This window comes from Triturus cristatus, chromosome 2_2, assembly GCF_964204655.1.
Source record: "Triturus cristatus chromosome 2_2, aTriCri1.1, whole genome shotgun sequence".
Classification (NCBI taxonomy): Eukaryota; Metazoa; Chordata; class Amphibia; order Caudata; family Salamandridae; genus Triturus; species Triturus cristatus.
The window spans coordinates 854585413-854606390 of NC_140582.1; the positions used below are offsets into that span (position 1 = coordinate 854585413).

General features: G+C 46.9%; 1 protein-coding gene across 1 annotated transcript in view; it reads left to right on the top strand.

Annotated features, from left to right (window-relative positions):
* Nucleotides 1-20978, top strand: part of PDS5A (PDS5 cohesin associated factor A) — a 1513477-nt gene that overhangs the window by 111545 nt on the left and 1380954 nt on the right. The window contains exons 4-6 of the mRNA XM_085642237.1: nucleotides 54-140; nucleotides 2660-2757; nucleotides 10361-10487. Coding sequence (XP_085498363.1) covers nucleotides 54-140; nucleotides 2660-2757; nucleotides 10361-10487 — 312 coding nt within the window. The remainder of the gene's footprint in view (nucleotides 1-53; nucleotides 141-2659; nucleotides 2758-10360; nucleotides 10488-20978) is intronic.

Here is a 20978-nt window from a genome sequence, read left to right on the forward strand (position 1 = left end):
CTGTACATGCACATTTTAAAAATTACTAATGTCCCTGTTTTTTTTCCCAACAGGATATATTTTTGTTTATAACAAGACAACTTAAAGGTTTAGAAGACACCAAGAGTCCACAGTTCAATAGATATTTTTATTTATTAGAGGTAAAGTTCAGTTTAATTTGTTACTGTAAATGAACATGTAAAAAAAAAAAAATTCGATGTGCACCTTGCATCCCAGCTATGTGAAATATTAGATGCTGCTTCATAGCAAAATTTGAACCTTTTATGAGAAACTTGCACATACTTGACAAATTTCAAAAACGTAAACTGTTTTGTAAATTCCAGATGCGAAACAAACTTAAAACTTATCTGTACCAAACGATCCGCAAGGCAATATTCACTGTAAAACGTCAGATACAACCACTACTTTTATAAAAGGCAGAACACACACTGCGGTGTCCATTCAAAAAGTATTACTAAATAGGTAGCAAGGGTGAAAGGCTTACAGACTACATGGAATGCAAAATTGAGCTGCTTCTACAGTACAGGATATAAAATGCGAGTGTTAAACCCACAATGATCTTCCAGATAAAATTGCAAAGGTTTCCATTTATATAATGTACTTTGAATGAGAGGGGATGCAGATATTGCAGAACAAGCACAGTTATTGGTTCATGGATTGATAGCTCATCTGTATGTTGGATGAAAGAATGATTATCGGGTAGGCCAATAAGGAGGCATGTTAATGGATGTTTGGATTCTAATGCATCTGAGATGCCAAGTGCACATGGCACTCTTATGTGAAATCTAATTGCCACAGTAATTGCTGTTAGTAGATCTTTTAAATTTACACAGTCAATGGCAGATCTAGTAGTCTCTTTTGTAGCAAAATTGGAGAAATCTATTAGGACATGTGCCTTAAAGACCAGCAGCCCTCCTTAATACAAGAATAAGACTTTCCCCAAGATTGGGGTGGTAAGGCTTGATCCTACCATGCTACATCTGAGCAACTTGAGTCCACCACTATTTATATGCGGCAGACAAACTGGATGCTGCACCAGAAAGAATCTGATCACATGTTAAACCATGAAAATGTGCCTGGAATAGTCCAGTCTCCTCTTACTAGATACAGAAAACCTCTTCACCCAGTCAAAGACTATGATTTTCTGCTTTGAGTGTTTGCTCGGTGAAATTGTGTCGAAATTTTGACTTGGTGATGGAAAGCTATTGTGCTCCGACAGCGAAAATGAGCATAATTGCACTTCTGGGAATACACTGCTTCTGAAAGGACACACTCACTTACACAAATACGCTTGCTGAATACAGTTGCTGTCTCTCTCTCTGGCAGATCGGTCCCTTTCTCGGTACCATATACAGTCACACTTTTTCACAAATGGTTGCACTTTCCCACACAATCTACATAGTCTTAAGGTCTTACTGGGGCCAAATGTCTCTTCTATGTCAATTAACATATACAAATGAAATTGCTGTAATAAAACTGTGTATTTATATCCCGGATGAACACCTTACCTGCAGTTCACTTTAACTATACTGCCCAATTTCTTTTATCCATTTAAGACTAAAACCATCAAATCAAGTACATTTACCTTAAGAGATTGCCAGCATAACCTTATTCATGCAGGCGACTGGCCTCACAAAGATTTCTGTCAATCAACTATGCCCATGAGTCTGGCGTGCTTTCCATACCAGTCTTCTATAGAGTAGTGTAGCTGCAAATTATGAGAAGCTGGTTATGAACCTGGCTTTTAAGAGATATTACAGCACAGTAAAACTGCTTGGGTTTATGTAACTAAGTAGTCCTCCTATTGTGTAGCATTCACTAATAACTTGAGTAACTCTTCAAATAAGCAATACTAGCATGTATGGATTTTCTTGTACCTTTCCCAGATCTAGATCATAGCTCTCCCAGTAGAGGAAAAGAAACTAACAATAGGAAACATGTAAAATGAGCTGATGTATAGGCATTTTGTCTTTCTCAAATTCAGTGCTATTGTATACTAATCTGACACTAGATGCCTGGCCGAAAGATCAAGACTGAACCATACTCTCGATGCTTTTGGCTCAGCTCCAAACTTAGATTCACAGTCTAATTTTATCATTTAAAGATCATCATAAAGGACAGTTATGTAGGTTAGACCTCAACACTTTCAGATTCACACCAGGCTGAGGCTCATTTTTAAGCTTTAATAATAATTACATTGCATGTTAACTGGGAAATGCACATTTTTATAATATAAAATCTATTTGCTGGTGATGGCACAGGAAGAAGGGTCAACTGCACATGTATTCTGGAGAAAAGCCAATGTAAAGAATTCTAGGTTGAGGTTCAACATTTTTATTTTATATTGAAGAACAAAGACTTGCTCTGCATGACTTTATTTGCCTTATTGTCTGCTGGGTTCCAGTGCACGGTGTTTTTGTAGTTTGATTATAAATGAACATGACAATGCACCGGCCAATTGTCACATTCTTTTGCTGAATCTGTTTTTAAATGTAATTAATTCTGTCCTCCTCTGCTTTGTAAGTAGAACTATTAGTACCACATAACGAAAATGAATATAACAGAGAATCACATTGTGCAAGTTTTCAATTATAGCTCCTTCCAAGTGTAAAGAAATGATTGACTCATACAAAAGTTTTTTTGTGTGTTTTTCCCATAGAATTTAGCTTGGGTCAAGTCTTACAACATATGCTTTGAGCTAGAGGACTGCAATGAAATATTTATACAGCTTTTTCGGACCCTGTTCTCCGCAATCAAGTAAGTGAATATATATCTAAAGAGCAAATGCCTTTTGAAACCGTTCTTTAACACAACAGCACAATGAGAAAAGTGAAGGTTTTAAATACAGATATTAGCAAACGTTCACTAAATCTTGTATTAAAACCTGCTGCTGACCTCTTACATGTTGCATGGAGGTGCCATTCTGGAGAGAAGTGGAGAAGGAAATTACTGAGACCCTATGCCGCCCAATTGAATTAAGACCACAGGGTGGAGGAATTGGATGGACCCTGCACTGAGCTCATAGGCCTAGCTTGCCTGGTGGACAAGTGGGATATAGTGCGCTTATGAAAGCGACCTGCGACGCCTCCGCTATCTGGTGCACGGGGATGAACTAGTGCGCGCAGCAAAAAAAAAACATGTACGAAGCCCACGTATGTCCGCAAAAACATGAGTGTGGGGGAAAAGGTGGGCTTATCTTGGCTGCTTTATTTAGGGAGATTGAGCCATGTGTGGGCTACTGCTGATGCTATTATTACTCCATCCAAATCACACCCTTATCCTCCTTTATGAAGTGTAATGTGTTCAAACTGCCCGCTGTATCTGTATATGCAAATGCAATAAAAATGATTATAAAAGAAAACAAATCGTGGCATAAAAACATGTTGCACTGATCTCTCATTTATCTACTAAATATTGTGATGTTTTTTGGCCATAAAAAACAATTCTGCTTGTAAAGCAAAATACTAATCCAAATGTAACCAATACCTCAAGTTATAGACAAAGTACAGGTAACCATGCCTACTGGGAATATTTGTTAAGAGTGATTGTTAAATGGTTAACTCACCTGATCATCTCAGCACTAATGTAGTGTCACACTAGGTTTGGAATCTCATCCATATCTTAGTAATTAGTGAAACCCAACCCCGTCATCCCTCAGTTAACATATTTGATATGCTGTCCAAATCAGACTCTATCTGACCTGCTACCCCTGCTAATCATATGTAGTGAAGCAAGATTTAAAAAAAAGAATGGAGCCTGTGCTAAATTATCATCCTTTTCCTAGTTTCTGTAGTATAGATAGCTTGTTCTCAACTTGATCTCGGCCATTTAGGAAAACTTCGAAAGCCAGTCTTCCGTCACCATCATCAACCAGCTCACGCCCGCAAACTTAATCCTGGAGCCACCTGCTAAGACACTGACTCCATCCTGAACTCCGTGCACTCGGGAGCACCCATGGACTTCTGCCCCACCACCTCTGAAGCAAGGCAATCGGTGACGAACTCAGGAAGGTCCTAAACACCTCTATCACCACAGCATCCTTCTCGGAGTACTGGAAACGCGCTGAAGTGAGGCCCCTCCTGTAAAAAAATCCTCAGTACCAAAGAACTATAGGCCCATCTCTCTGCTCCGTTGTCCAGCAAAAGTCCTCAAAGTGCTCAACCAGCAACTCACTCAACACCTAGACCACAACTTCTTGGACCACTCCCAATCTGGATTTTGAGCTAACCACTGCACTAAGACAGCTCTGATCGCAGCCAACAACGACATAAGAGCCCTCGTGGACCATGGAGAAATGGCATCCCTCATTATCCTGGACCTGTCCACAGCATTTGACAGTCTCCGATCACATCCTGATCAACAGACTCAACCACATCAGAATCGAGGTAGACGCCCACAAATGGATCACCTCATATCTCACCGGTAGAACCCAAAGTATCCCTCTCCCACTGTTCACCTCTGAGCCCAAGCTCATCCTCTGCAGAGTCCCCCAAGAATCAAAGAATCAACCCTTAGCCCCACCCTCCCCACCTACATGACCACTCTGGCTGACAGTCTGATTGCACAGACTCAACAACCTCTCCTACGCCATCGACACCCAGCGCATCCTCTCTGTGTCTGAAGACCCCTCCTCCTCCTCCTCCTCCTCCACCACCACCAAAGCCAACTTCCACAGATACATGATGAACATTGCAGACTGGATGAAGGGCAACTCAGCACAGACAATACGGAAGTCTTCATCAACAACGCCTCTCCATGGAACAATGCCTGATGGCCCATGGAACTCGGCCCAACCCAACAAACACCCCCCCGCAACCTCTGCATCATCCTCGATAGCAAGCTATCCATGAAGAAACAAGCTAGCTCGCTCTCATTTGCCTGCTTCCACACACTTCGCATGCTCCACAACATCTTCAAGTGGTTCCCAGTTAACACCAGAAGGACTGTTACGCAGACCCTCATCACCAGCAAACAGGACTACGGAAACACTCTATGTAGGCATCCCTGCACGCCTCCTGAAGAGACTCCAGACAGTACAAAACTCAGCAGCAAGACTCATACTCTGCCTCCCCAGAAGGACCAACATCACACCACATCTCATACAACACTGGCTCCTGATTCAGAAGAAATGCCAGGTCAAGATGTTGACCCATGCTTACAAGGCCTTGCACAACGAAGGGCCAGCATACATCAACAAACGTCTGACCTTCCACATACTGACCAGACACCTTCAATCCGCTTCCCTCTCCCTCACAGACACCCCACGGATCCGCCGAACCAAGAGCGGAGGATGCTCCTTTTCGTGCCTGGCAGCCAAAGCATGGAACAACCTCTCCCTGCACTTCAGGACTGCACTGTCGCTCCAGCTATTCAGGAAAACTAAAGACCTGGATGTCTGCATGATTAAACCATCCGCAGCAGCCAACCTCTCCAGCGCCTCGAGACCCTCACAGGTTATTTGCTACACTTTACAAATGTTTGATTGAGAGCGGTCGAAGCAGCACACCGCTATGAAGAACTATGCAGTGCTTCCAGGTGGCACTGGGACAAGCTTATAAAATGGCCTATTTTCTGATTCATTTGGAGGTGTAGGTTTTCTCTACGGCATGGATGCCTTGTGCCTCTAATGGGATTTCCTTACTGCTAATCTGCGGTTGATCTTTCTTTGAAGCATACATTTCAAAAGAATTATACCCTAAAACATGTTCTTTGTCTCTAGCATTGTATTTCAAGAGTCCTACATAACATTACCATTGAGCAATTACTGAGCTGTGACAAGGGATGTCCAACTACACAAGTTTATACTCCGTTTCACCACAAAGTTTATTTTTGGGAATATTTCAGATGTATCTGTTAATGGCTTTTACATCAATTCATTATGTTTTACTATGGGTGGGGAGCAGTAGGTGACACATGTATTGAGAGGTATTGTTATTTAGCCCCCTGTTTTTCAAGTTCAGTGAAGTTGTTCCTCGGATTCCTGGTACATCCCAGATGTTGTTTCAGTCCACGTTAAGTGCTCAAAAGCCTTGGCTAGTTTGGCAGCTCTTAGACTGTTCTACACAACAGCCCTGTCTGTCTTCATTCTTTATTTAAAGGGGTGGGGGCATATACGTAGCTCCATGAATCCCACCTTACTTGTCACGGGTGGGGGTGGGGGTGTTCCCCAAAAGTTTTCATTGCTGCTAGAATTTCGGTCTAGAAGGTTTTGCAAGTCTGGCAATCGTACCAAATATGTTTTAAGGCACCCAAGAGACTACAGCCCCCCCTTCCACCACTTTTCAGGTGAAAGTGATGCAGATTAGTGAAATACATATACAAATAAAAAACTTTACAGTGTGTATTCTACTCTCTTTATAAATTAGTTGATTTATTGATCCATGAAGCTTCTGTAATCTTTATTCCAAGCTCTTTCAACCATTGTTCAATATAAGGACATCAGTGCATATGGACTACCTTAGTTCATTTATCATACATATTTGATGTGGTGCCGTTTGTGCCTGCTGCAGAAATATGTATATCCGAATGGTGTAGGACCCTTGGTTGCTACTAGTTTACTTGCCTAGTGTTTTAATAGCGGGTTAAGGAAACGTTCTTTCTCGCCAATTCTGAAATCCAGTTTACAGGTTTTGGGTGATTTGATCATTCTTAATGATATCTGTCAGAGAGGGTTATTGCTTTGTGAAGGGTGGACTATGGCCACCTTAATAAACAAACCCTGGTTAAGTCTTCACAGAAGACTTAGTGAGAACTTTCTCTGCCCCATGTAGCTATAGCACAATCAGCAAGTTGCAAGTGATTCTCGTAAGAAATGTCTGTGGAGGTCAAGCAGTACAATTACCAACAATGTTTAAGTGAATAAAATATAGTGAAACTACAAACCATGTACAAATATGGAGAAATATTTAATGAGCAAAAAGCCACAAAAATAATAAAAATCTGAAAAGGGGAATCGGACAAGCAAAAGCCACAGTTAAAAAGTAAAGCTTCTGTCCGAATTAGAAGCTCACAGTTAATGATGACCTAGTCTCAATTTCAGGTAACCCATGATGGAGCTGAAGGCGATGATTACAAGACTGGTTGTCCCAGTGAGAGTGTTGACTTTTTTTGTCTTTTTTCAGAAGTTTGAGCCGTCCAGGGTCCAAATCTGAAGCCTACGAGGCAGTCTCACAGTTCTCAAACTCTCACTGAAGCTGTTGGCTACAAGCAGGGCAAAGCAGAATTTTTCCAATTTACCAATGCTTGGTCTAAGTTTTTTTTTTTTACCTTTTAAACGTAGTCGTTCTTTTGGTTCTCAAGCTGAGTAAGGTTGGAAGCCGTAGCTGGGACAGGACTCCAGAAGGGCTGGATCCCTTCTGCTTGAGTTCCAATCAAGAGGCAAAATGTTGTTGTGAGGGCTTCAGAATTCGTGCTTTTGTGTCTCATTCTGCTGACTGTTTTCAGTTGTCTCTTTCGCGATCATGTCCTGTCCCAGCGATCTGATTCTCTGCAGATTCTCTGCCAAAGGTGCCTCCTACTGGTTGGTGTCACTCTTGGGTAGATCCAATTTGGATCCCCATAAGGACCGCTACTACATCCTCTGCTGTGGAGTTTTGTTTTGTTTTTCTATTCAAAATTGAGGCAAAATGGGAAAGTCCATCTGTTTTATTTTGTCTGGCCTAACATTTTCAGTGCTAAGTCGAAATTGCTGCTTGGGCAACTGAGCTGCTGTTGCTAAATCTTGAAATGTGACACATTCAAAACTTTGAAAGTTTGTTTTTCACTGTTGCTGCCCTAACAATTTTCTCTTTCGCTTTGAAGCTGTGAAACTTTGCCACCTTGCCTGTCATCTCCTGCAGGCCGCCCACCATCGGCCAAAAAAGGTGAGCCATCTCAACATGGGTCACTGGCTAGCCATGGCGCAGCAGTGAGCACAAAAGACCCATCGTAAATGTCCCGACGTCGAAGTCATCACATCCTTCTTGTAGGCCTTTCACATTGCGGTTATCCCTTCTAAAGTTAATTTACAAATCTTAACATTTCAAGATAGATGTATGAGCCTGGTGTTGAAGTTCATTTAAAATAGCTTCTTTTGAGATGCTCGTCTCCTCAAGTAGCTTCATTTTCTCTTCCACCTCAAGAACTCTTGTACTATAACAGTGCTCAGTGAGTTCATTTTAGCTCCCTGTTTTGATTTCTGGTACTGGAGGCTTTCAGGTATGTCTGATTTTATTTCACTTATTAATTTAGATTTGGAAGCGGCCAGGCTGGCCATTCAGGTTTTCCTTAATGAGTGCTGTTCTGCTGGTTTTTGCTGTGCAGCCTGGTCTCCCTGCACTCTGAAATTTTAGTGGCAGCCGCCCGCCCAGATTTTGTCAGTGGTAAATTATTGCATCATTCCTCACTGGAGACTGTGAGGCCCCTTTTGACAGTCTGAAGGCACAAGGCTATTGTAATGAATAGGCTGAATCGTCTTTCTTATTTCTGCTAAGCTCTGATTCTTCAGGAGAGCCCTCACAGCTCCATGGGTCGAACGTTTACAGTCATGGAATGGGAGCTACCCATGACGGGATCACTTGTTGCTTTAAGCAGGAAGCCACCTGTTTCCACTAATGCTTCAGCATCTAGCAAGACTGAGTTTCTGTTTTCTCTTCTGCTAGATCTTACCAAACAATATTCATAAGAGTAACTTCAGTGTTTCAAGGTGGATCTAATAAGTCGACACAGCCATTGAATTAATGGTTCAGCATCACGGAATTTGTATTGATGGTCCTAAATGCTTGAATAATTCTGTGCTGCCTGCGTAGACCCAAACACTTTTCCATATGTAGTTATTGTCTATGAATGTGAACAAATGGTGCTAGTGTCCACATGTCCACCAGGGGAGCAGCAAGCACCCTTCAGGGGCCTATCTGAGGTGACATTTTTTTGTATGTAGTCTTTACGTTTGAAAAACATCACTTTCAAGACTGCATTGCAGCATCTTAGTTTAAATAAAAAAGGTTGAAAATGTAAAACATTTTTTTTTCCAAAACATATTTTATTGGCATTTAAGAAAATACATACTGGAAACATCTGGCACAGTGAGACAGATGATAGTCGTATACCAAGGTTGTACATGCCACAAGTTATGTCCACAAACCTGGCTGTACTGCTATGAATGCCCCGTTTTAATTTTAATCTGAATCTAAACTTATAACAATAGGCATTCAAATTCCCCGCACCCTTCCACAAACCCCATAAATCTTCATTAGAAAATGTCTAACTTTAAGGACAAAATGAAGCCTAACAGGTGTCTGTTAAAAGCTGTTGAAAATGCAACCAGCCCCTTTAAACTTGCAGAAGCTTAACTGACCATGATGCACTGTACTAGCTGTTGCCTCTTCGGGACAGCTCTTTTATTTAAAAAAAATAAAAAAAGTTATGGCTTTTTTTTTTTTTAAGTTGAACCCTACCTACCAGTCAGATAGGCGGGTAGGCAGTTTATTAAGATTCCTAATGTGCAGAACTAGGACTACAAGTAAATAACCTTTTCTTCTGTGTTGTAGGATCTTCTCATTGATGGACATAAATGCTTGCATAAAGCAGCAAACTAATTAAATTATAGGGGCTGTTCGGCAGCAAGAGAAAAATATCTGAAGCTTAGGATAAGACTACCTGGTACCAGTTGTCTGCACAGATCTACCTGAGAGCTCAAGACAAATCAGTGCTGCCTACTGCCTGTAATAATCTGTTGTACCAAGACTAACAGGTAGTTTGTGGCATATGGAGGATACCCCTCTCTGTTAATCTCATTGCACAAGCGCCATCTTGCAGGAGCTTCGTAGGAGCCCAGGGCGTTATTCAAAGAAGTTACAGTTCCTTAAAGTTTCTCCCTCAGACCTTTAAAGGCAATCACCTCTGCAATTCCCAGATGGGTGTACCTGCCGCAACTTATCAGGCTTTACATGAAGAAGGGCTCTTTCAGAATGCAAGTATTCAGGATAGCACCATATCCATGTCCCATTTAATACTGATTTTAAGTTGGGCTATTTGGGAATGCCTATACCAAGAACTAAACTAGCATATTTTGTTATGGGCAGTAATTGGTTTTCATCCTTTAGCACTTGTGAAGATTCAGAGATGGATTCCTTATTTCACTGGCCTCAACATGTTGTTCTGAGATTTGATCGAGTGTTTAAGTTGTGAAGTTCTGTGCAGTGTGGTTTCCTGGAACATGGAATGTAACTGTATACCCACTCGGCACGGAGTGACTGCGTACATTTGCCTGTACATTTGTGAGATCAACAGCATGTGATAATAAAATACATTGCTTCTGAAGCCACAAAAGGATCATAATATCAATTTGAATGTTTTATTTTCCATTTTTCTTTGTACATAGCAACAGTCACAACCAAAAGGTACAGATGCATATGCTGGATCTGATGAGTTCAATCACTATGGAGGGTGATGGTGTAACACAGGAGTTACTGGACTCAATTCTCATTAATCTCATCCCTGCTCACAAGGTCTGTTTGTGTGGTGTATTAGTGTGAAAATGATGTCATTAGACAATGTGTTAATGTTGATTGCAGCCATGGATGCCTTTTTTTGGTTTTCAATGAGCAACTAAGTTGGAAACTGTTAATTTCTGTAGAGTGAACATATTCTGTAATCACAATGTATGCATTTTTTTTTTAGCCATCTATTTGTTTTGTCAGGCAATAGCTTGCTGTCCTTCCCAATGTGGAAGCCTGAGACTCCCTGGAAACTTAATACATGTAAAATGTAAATGTATAGGTATTTATATAGCGCCGATGACCACTACGGTATCTCAGCGCTGTACTCATACCGCTGAAGGAACCCTTCCTGGCTTTCCGTGTGAAGTGTCCACTCCTGGGCACCCCCATGGTGAGGCCAGGCATCCCAGCGCTGTTGGGGCCATTGTGGAGATTAAGCAAGCTATTGCCCAGAGTTGCAGCGTGGGACCCATGATTAGAATAGGCACTGAGGCGAGAATATCCGGTCCGAGGAATTTATAGTCCGAGACCCTGCCGCGGCGGGAATCGAACCCTGGTCCCGGACCAGTGCTCTGCATCGAGGTCTGCCGCGCTAACCATTGAGCCACACTTCTCCACCATTATGTCTACATAATCTAAAGAGCCCTCACTTTGACCCAGCATAAAGCTTCTTTATAACACCTATTTTTAATGACTGAAGTTGTTAAGAATGGTTCCTAACTCTTCTTCCAAAGGTCATTACAGACTTCATATCAAGTTACTGCTTCTCCAGTTTTGTTTCCCAAACCCCTCCACCCCAATATTAAAAAGCTGTCTGACAAAACAGTATGGCAATACTTTCTTCACCAAACTTTTATGAAGTTTTGTTAATAGAATATAGACGAACAGTAAACCAGACCAAGCCTTCTGTCAGCAAGACACAAAATGTATACAACATGGCTGTACACGTTTTACCATGTGGTTCAGGCAAGACTATAGATGCATCTAAGTTGAGTTTTAACATTATTACAGCAATACAAATGGTAAACTTTATTCTGAAACCACGCGCATCATCACACTGTTAGCAAAGAGACCTTTCCCTGGTGAACTTTTCAGCTGTTCCAGTTAGAATTGTATGGGATAAGATATATAATTTGATGTGTATGGTTCCATTGAACTTTTACAAATTCCCCATTTGTTGTAAAAAATTATATAATCGCCCCTATACTGTCTCTGATGATTGGGACATTGATACAGTGCATGGTATGCTACAAGATCTAGAGCATTCAACTGTGGTTTCTTCTGATGAGTAATATGATGGTACAGCTAATGTTTTGTTTTCAAAATTACAGACATCATCTTCTACACAAAGTTCGTGTTCCTCGTGACATTTTTAACTTTGCACAATGGGAACCTTGCCCTACACCACCACGGGGTAGTTCAAAGTCATTTGCACAGAAGTTTGATTATTTTTCTGGGTAGGACGTGACTGACCCGGGCCTCTTTCTATTAAAGGCTGGCACTGTCCCCTACAAAGAAAAATATGTTAAACACGGAGATGATTTACTTTGCTACTTGCCTTTCCCAACTCTCTGTACAAGGTTTCAACTTTTAGAGAGATACAATAGATGTAATTGATTGTATAAACAGATTTGTACATACATCATCTCATGTAATATAAGCTAATTTGAGAGCAGCATAATTAAGCAGGGCATCAACCAGTATATGCCTTACATGTAGCATTTAGCTGTCAAGCGTCAAATCGCGGATAACAGCAAGTTGCAAAGGGAGAGGTACATTTTAAGGGTGTTGAAAATAACTTTTCCTTTTAGGTATAGACCAGTTTGCCATAGTGTGCATGAGAGCATATAAAATTGCAAATATTGAATACAGTCAAGCAATGGGTAGCTGAAGGAAATGTTCAGTACTATGAAAGTTAGGGACATATCTTTTACAATGTCAGAGTGCAAGTGAAACAAGGCATTCAAGATCTGTATTGTAACTAAAAAGTAAATAAAGAGCCTAAGAAGTGAGGCCAAAGTAGCACCAGCTGCTTCTGTTTGTTGTACCGTTTGCGAGAATGAAACATGGTAACATTTAAAAAAAATAAAGGAGAACCAGGGGAAATCGGGAATGTATAGGTTTGGAGAGAAGGAGAGTCAGTTTTGGTGAAAGGGACATCAGGGGCAGTCCTTCACACCTATGTATGTTGTTTGCTAAGAAGTGGGGCCACCGCCCGCCTTTAACTTCAAGGGGTGTCTTTGGGCGTTTTCTCGAGTATATGGGAGTAAAGAGTCCTCAAAGTTGAAGAGCTGGCAGGCCTAGGGGGGACGTAGCGGGCATGTGCAGTTTGGGAGAGATGAGTTATAAGTGGTTGCCAAGTGTGTTTGAATCTGGTATCCGTACGGGTGAGGGGGGCTGTCAGAAGTTCCGTTGCCATGACATGCCATAGGCATAAGAACCCGGCAGATATTGGGGGAGGAAATATTGTCTTCCAATGAAGGGCAATAGTTAGATTCACAGCCCGAAACATCTGCATAAGGTGCCAGTCGGAGTGCGTCATGGCTTTGAGTTGCGCAGGTCTCATGCCCAGTATGGACACCAAGGGGGAGTTTGGGATAGGGAACCCGACAGTGTGCTTAATGTGGCTTGGAATCTCTTTGGAGAACACGGCCACAAGCTGGCACGTCCACCAGATATAAAGTCTCCTGCTGCTGATTGGTATCTCCAGCAGAGGTGAGAGAGCGCAGGAAGGATTCTCTGTAGAAGTTTGGGGGTGTATTACCACCGATTCGTTAGCTTATATGCTGATATGCACTGAGTAGTGCTCCTATAAATTCTAGGGATATCGCGCCATAGTTGTTTCCAGTTCTGCTGAGAGGGCTCCTCTTCTATGTCCATTGTTTTTGGTGTGTATGGAGATGGTGGGTTTGAGAGTGTTGTAGCATTTGATAAGTGTGAGAAATTATACTGGGTGTGCCCTCAAATGTTCGAACCAGGGACTCAAAGGGTGTAAGCGGTCTGGTGGCTTCCTGAGTGTATATGGGGGTGAGCAACCAGTAGCGAAGTTGATAACATTGAAGTCTGCTGGCCTCAGTGACATGGAAGGATTGTTTGCTTTGGTCAAAAGATTTACATTTATCGCCTTCAAAGAAGTCCTAGATAACTCGGCACTCCGCCTGATTCCACTCAGGAAATGCATGTGGTTGTAAAGCCGGAGGGAACAAGTAATTCCGGGTGATGGGTGTGTTAGGTGAGGGGAAAGTCCTCAGTCTTCTAGAGACCGCAATCCGGTCCCATATCTCGAACTGTTTTCGTGGGGGTTGCAACGTATGTACTGCATGTTCTGGCCGTTCTGGAGGGCCATGCCAGGTCCCACAGGGTCTGCAAGCGACTGCCCGTTTCCTGTGGAACCAATACTTTTCACTCTCCCGAACCACCTATTCAGATATGTATCGAAGATGGGCAGCACATTAGTATTCCATGCGATTAGGGCACATGAGGCCTCTGTGGTATTGGCGCAGCATAAGCCCTTTATTCGAGAAGTACGGACGGCTTTTACCCCAAATAAAGGAAATTGGGGCACGCTGCAGGCTTTGGATGTCTAACTAAGGGATCGGGGTAGGCACGTTTTGTTTTGGAACAGGTAAAGTATTTTAGGTAGAAGTGTCATTTTTACCGCATTGATTTTTTTCCAACCTTGTAGTTCTTCTTCTCTACGACCGACTGGCCAGTTGGCATGGGTCCAGGTGGAGAGGGACAGGGTCAAGTTGAGGCCTAAATAGCGAATTGAGTGGGCTGCCCAATGTATTGGGGTAAGGGGTTGAAGTCTCTGTAAATCCAGAGTAGAAATGGTGAGGTTCAGTGTGTGGGATTTGAACATGTTGATCTTAAAGCCTGAAGCTATTTCAAAAGAGTGGAGAAGCGAGGATAAGGCTGGACTAAACGTGTCTGGAGCAGTAAGTGAGAGTATTAGCTTGTCTGCAAACGGTGATACTTTATGATCATGGCCCCCAAAGGGTATGCCCATTATGCCTGGTGATTGGCGGATAGCAATAGCTAGGGGTTCCACTGCTAAAGCAAACGAGAGCGGAGAGTGGGTTGCCCTGCCCGGTAACACTGTGAATCGAGATTGGCGGCGTAAGTTGACCATTAATTCAGAATCACGCTACAGGGGAAGTGTAAGGGGCCATTAGCTTAGAAATCATGGTTGGCACTAGGCCTATTTTATACAGTACTGCACGGAGAAACTGCCAGTCAACGCGATCGAAGACCTTCTCCGTATCGAGGCATAGCAGACAGTCCGGAATGTCTCGCTTTGGGACCTTTTCAATAAGATGGGCAATTCGCCGAACGTTGTGAGCCGCCTTGCGTTGGCGGATGATCAGTCCCTGGAGATAAGGCTCGAGGCAGTTCACTAGTATCTTAGTGTATATTTTGGCATCAGTGTTAAGTAGTGTGATAGGCCGGTAGGAGGTGCATAGAGAAGGGTCTTTTCCCGGTTTTGGTATGAGCACTACTTCAGCTTCTGACATCGTGGGGGTAAGTCCTGTTGTGTTAGAGAACATATTAAAAAGGTGAAGCAGGTGGTCCTGGAGTTGGGGGAGAAAGGCACAGTAAAAAGAAACCCAAATGCCATCTGGTCCCAGAGTTTTATTCGTTTGGAGTTGTTTCAATGCTCTATGGATCTGAAAGAGACACGTTAGTTAGATTCCTCACCTTAGAATATCCCCAGGCATCAGACTGGATCCGGAAGATTTTTTCGTCAGCAATACCCCTTGCGCGTCGCTAGGCGTCGTCTGCGGCTCCGCGTCCGCCGTCGGCGTCGTGCGCCGGATTGACGTTGTCGGAGTACTTAGACGCCGCCCTCGCACGCTGACGTCAGTTCTTCTTTTTTCCGCGCCAGTAAGCGCAGATCCGGGAGAGCTACCCCTTTTAGTCTTTTTTGACTACGTTTTTTGATCCTTTTTGAACTTGTCTCGACTCCGGTGCTGGTAGGATGCCTGGTTTCAAAGCCTGTACTGACTGTAACCGCTTGATGTCGGTTATGGATCATCACCGCCGGTGCCTTTACTGTTTGGGCCTCGACCACGACGCGGTGTCGTGTTCGGACTGCAAGGCCCTGACCTCGAACGCTAGACGGTAGCGGTCCCGTAAGCTCCTCGAGATTCGCCACTAGGCTCCGCGCCCCTCTCGATCCCGGTCCAGGAGGAGGTCCAAGGATCGGTCGCGGAGCCGCAGCCGACGTCCTCATCGCTCGTCTGGCTCCAATTCTTCGGGTAAGTCGAAGCACTCCAAGAAGTCCAAGAGGCGACACTGCTCTTCGGACTCCCCTCGCCGGTGGCGCGACTCGGCCGAGGGTCAGGGTGGTTCCACCCCCGCGGCTCCAGCGGAGCCGCAGGCGCCGCGCAAGTCCCCATACCCGCCGGTCCCTGGGACTGACGCGACGCCGGCGGAAGTCAGCGCCTTCCTCTCGGCCATGAGGAGCCTGGCTCCGCTGTCGACGCCCGCTGGCGCGCCTTCGGGCCCCGCGGACCCGACTGGGCAACCTTGCATGCCGGCGGCTCCGGCCCCGACGCCGCAGGTCCCCGAGGGACTCGCCGAGTCCCCGTCGACGTCGGTCGACCTAGTCACGCCGGCTCCGCCGGCGTCGACACCGGTTCCACCTCCGACGCCGGCTCCGCTCGGCGTCGAGCCCCAGTTCAGCCCCGCTCCGGATCCGGCGCCGTTGCGGCGTCGATGGACACCGCGTACGGCGCCGTTGGAGACACATTATGTCTACCGTCCGGATCCGATCCTTCCTCCTGTTTACCAGGAATCGGATGACGGGGGCGAATGGCAGGGGTCCGAGGATCCTATGGCCGTTCAGGCTCAGCTGTCACAGGACTGGGCAGATGAACTGGGGGAGGCCAGTGGTCTGGATACCTCACCAGACACTGAATTCATCTCTCCTCCGACTGTGGCTTCGGAGGAGCGTGCTGCTTTCTCTGTGGTGCTGCGCAAGGCGGCCGCAGCCCTTGGGCTCGAGCTGCCTGCCATTCTTCAGTCTGCAGCAAGCTCCACTGAGCCTCTGCTGCAATTCAATGAGGCCCTCATTGACGTTCTGCAGGGCACCTGGTCCAAGCCCTCCACAGTTCCTCCTGTGAACAGGAACGTTGCCAGGCGCCACCGCCCTGCTCCGGGCGACCCCACTTTTCTGTCCCAACACCCCACCCCCGAGAGCCTGGTTATCCAGGCTTCTACCTCCCAATCCTCCTTCCCGACCGCCCCGCCGGACCGGGATTCCAAGAGACTGGAACAGTTTGTCAAAAAGCTGTTCTCCTCCCTTAGTTTGGGTCTGCGGTCTTTGAACACCGCTTGTCTTTTGGACCGTTATTCCCACTCTCTGTGGGATACGGTGGAGGACGTGCTGCCCCTGTGCTCGGAGGAGGCCCGAACACGACTTACCCAGGCTCTGGCCGATGGGAGGGATGCAGCACGACATGCAATCCGATGTGGGCTTGACACGACGGACTCGCTGGGTAGGGCGATTTCTACCACGGTGGCGCTTAGACGTCACGCCTGGCTGCGGTCCACGTCTTTTTCTGGGGATGTCCAGAGCACTCTCATGGACATGCCCTTTGATGGCACTCGCCTTTTTGGTGAGAAAGCAGACAGTGCGCTGAATCGCTTTAAGGACTCCCGGGCTACGGCCAAGTCCTTGGGCCTCTCGGCCCCGCGGTTGCAAACTTCCGCCTTTCGCCCCTTTCGTGGCCAAGGAAGGGGCGCCTCCTCACGTCCGCCTAGCCACCAGCCGCAGACCCAACCTGCGCGCGGTCGCGGATGTGATTTCCGCCGAGGCGGTTCTGGAGGCCGACGCGGTCAGCCCACATCCACCCCGGCAGCATCCGCCTCCAAGCCTTCCTAGTCCGAGCTTTCCGGCCCATTCCTCGCCAGTTGGCGGCAGAGTTCGCCATCACCTGCTCCACTGGCGTACCATCACTTCGGACAGGTGGGTGCTGCAAATCGTCCGAAGGGGCTACTCCCTCCCCTTCGAGACGACCCCTCCAGCCATGCCACCGCAGCACCACCGTATCTCGGAGGATCATTTGAATCTTCTGCGAGAGGAAGTTTCGGCCCTCTTGGCCAAAGAGGCCGTCGAGCGTGTTCCGAGCCCAGAAGTAGGTCGTGGTTGTTATTCCCACTACTTTCTGGTTCCCAAGAAGGGCAAAGGGGGCGTACGCCCTATCTTGGACCTCAGGAACGTCAATGCCTTCCTCCGGAAGGAACGGTTCAAGATGTTGACTTTGGCTCAGGTTCTAGCTGCCCTCGACCCTGGAGACTGGATGGTAGCGATGGACTTGCAGGACGCATATTTCCACATCCCCGTCCTGCCGGCCCACCGGCGTTACCTGCGGTTCACGGTGGGTCAGGAGCATTTTCAGTTCACCGTGCTCCCCTTCGGCCTCACCAGTGCCCCTCGGGTGTTCACGAAAGTGATGGCGGTGGTCGCAGCTCATCTGCGCAGATCAGGGGTTCCAGTCTTCCCCTATCTCGACGACTGGTTGTTGAAGGCGGGCTCGCCCCAGGCAGTCGTCTCCCACCTCCAGACTACGGCGGATCTCCTGCATTTGCTGGGGTTTTCCATCAACGTGCCGAAGTCACACCTGAGTCCCTCTCAGAAGCTCCTCTTCATCGGAGCGGTTCTCGATTCGGCGCAGTTCCGGGTCTATCCGCCGGAACAGCGGGTCCGGGATATACAGGCCCTGATTCCCATCTTTCGGCCTCTATCCTGGGTTTCGGTCGGGCTAGTGTTGCGGCTTCTGGGGCTGATGGCCTCCTGCATCCTACTAGTGCATCACGCCAGGCGGCACATGCGGGCTCTGCAGTGGGACCTGAAGTTTCAGTGGGCCCAGCATCACGGCAACCTGTCCGACCATGTCTTGATCTCGGAGGGCACTGCACAGCAGTTGCAGTGGTGGCTCACGGACCGCGATTGGGTCAAGGGCAAGAGCCTCTCCCTTCACCAACCGGAGCATGTCGTAGTGACGGATGAGTCCCTCCTGGGATGGGGTGGCCATATGGGAGAGGCGGAGATCAGAAGCCTCTGGTCTCCGGCGGAGTCTCGTCTCTACATCAACCTGTTGGAGTTGAGAGCGATCCGACTTGCACTGAAAGCCTTCCTTCCCTCTGTCAGGGGAAGTGTCGTGCAGGTGTTCACGGACAACACCACCGCCATGTGGTATTGCAACCAACAGGGCGGGGTGGGGTCGTGGACCCTTTGTCAGGAGGCTCTGCGCCTCTGGACATGGCTGGAACACCAGGGCGTCACCCTAGTGGTTCAACATCTGGCGGGCTCTCTGAACGCCAGAGCAGACGAACTCAGCCGCCGGTGCATGATGGATCACGAATGGCGTCTGACCTCCGAGGTGGCGCAAGGTCTCTTTCAGCAGTGGGGAGAGCCTTGGTTAGATCTATTCGCCACCGACTAGAACGTGCAATGTCAGCAGTTCTGCGCGTTGGAATTTCCAAGGCGGCACTCGCTCGGCGACGCTTTTCATCACGAGTGGAGTTGCGGTCTGTTGTACGCCTTTCCGCCTATACCACTTCTGCCCAGAGTGCTGAAGAAGATCAGGCACGACCAGGCCCAAGTCATCTTGGTGGCTCCGGATTGGGCACGAAGGTACTGGTATCCCGAGCTACTCAGTATGTTGACCGATCCTCCGATACGTCTGCCCCTTCGGGAGGATCTTCTGTCGCAGCAACAGGGGACGGTCCTCCACCCGAACCTGTCCAGCCTCCACCTCCATGCGTGGAGATTGAGCGGCGGCAGTTGATGCCATTTGACTTGCCTCCTGAAGTCTGTGATATCATTCTGGCAGCCAGGCGTCCCTCCACAAAGACGGTATACGCCTGCCGGTGGAACAAATTTGTGGCATGGTGCACAGCAAAGGCTGTGGATCCCCTTTCCGCCCCTCTTTCTGAGGTTCTCCTCTTTATTCTTTCTTTGGCCCGGCAGGGCTCTGCCCTGGGCACCTTGAAAGGTTATCTTGCTGCCCTCTCTGCCTTCTTACGGCTTCCTGATCAGCCTTCTCTTTTCAAATCCCCTGTGGATCAGCGCTTTCTTAAAGGCATTACTCATACGTTCCCTCCTGTTCCCTTCGTAATGCCTCAGTGGGACTTGAATCTTGTTCTCACATTTCTGATGTGCGCTCCCTTTGAGCCCCTTCACAATTGTCCTCTTCGTCTGCTGACGCTTAAGACTGCTTTCCTGGTGGCCATCACCTCGGCTAGACGGGTGAGTGAGCTCCAGGCTTTATCATCAAAGCCTCCTTTTCTATCTGTTCATCCGGACAAGGTTGTCCTTCGGCCTCGTCCTTCCTTTCTTCCAAAAGTGGTGACCCCCTTTCATCTTGGGCAATCTGTCACCTTGCCCACCTTCTTTCCGCCTCCGCATCCTTCCAAAGAGGAAGAGCGGCTCCACCGTCTGGACCCCAAACGTGCGCTCTCCTTTTATTTGGACCGCACAAAGCAGTTCCGGGTGGACGACCAACTTTTCGTTGGATATGTGGGTGCTAAGAAGGGGAAAGCTGTGCACAAACGGACCATCTCTCGGTGGGTCGTTTTGTGCATCAAAATTTGGCAAAAAAGGACCCTCCTGTTGGGCTGCGCGCCCATTCTACTCGGGCCACAGCGGCTACTACTGCTTTGGGACGGGGTGTCCCTTTGCAGGACATCTGTCAGGCGGCTACGTGGGCTTCGCTCCACACGTTTGCCAGGCATTATTGCCTTGACAGCCAAGTCCGGAGGGATGGCTTCTTTGGCCGTTCTGTCCTCCAGGACTTTCTGGTGTGATCTTGGTTCGCAGACCCGCCACCGGGGTTGGTATTGCTTGGGTATCTATTCTAAGGTGAGGAATCTAACTAACGTGTTTCTTTCAGATGAACAAGTTACTTACCTTCGGTAACGATGTATCTGTAAGAAACATTAGTTAGTTAGATTCCTCACCGACCCACCCATCCTCCCCGTTCTGCGAACTGACATCTAGGGTTAAGGTTATCCTTTTCAGGCCCCTAGATTTTATTTTTGGCACCAGTGTCGGTCTCTTGCATGGCTCTGCGTTCCTGGCGCGGAAAGCTATGTACAAGAACTGACGTCCGCGCGCGAGGACGGCGTCTAAGTACTCCGTCATTCCGGCGCACGATGCCGACGACTGACGCGGAGCCGCAGACGACGCCTAGCGACGCGCAAGGGGTATTGCTGACAAAAAAATCTTCCGGATCCAGTCTGACGCCTGGGGATATTCTAAGGTGAGGAATCTAACTAACTAATGTTTCTTACAGATACATCGTTACCGAAGGTAAGTAACTTGTTTGTTTGTTCTAAAGTAATTGGGTCCTCCAGTAGTTTCGCATGCTGAGGGTTCCAGGGGCATGCATTGAGTAAAGAGGAGGTCTTGATAGGCGAGTGGGCGGCTGCGGTGTACAGCTCCCTGTAGAATGTGGCAAAGACATGACCCATGTCTCGTTCAGATGTGACCCA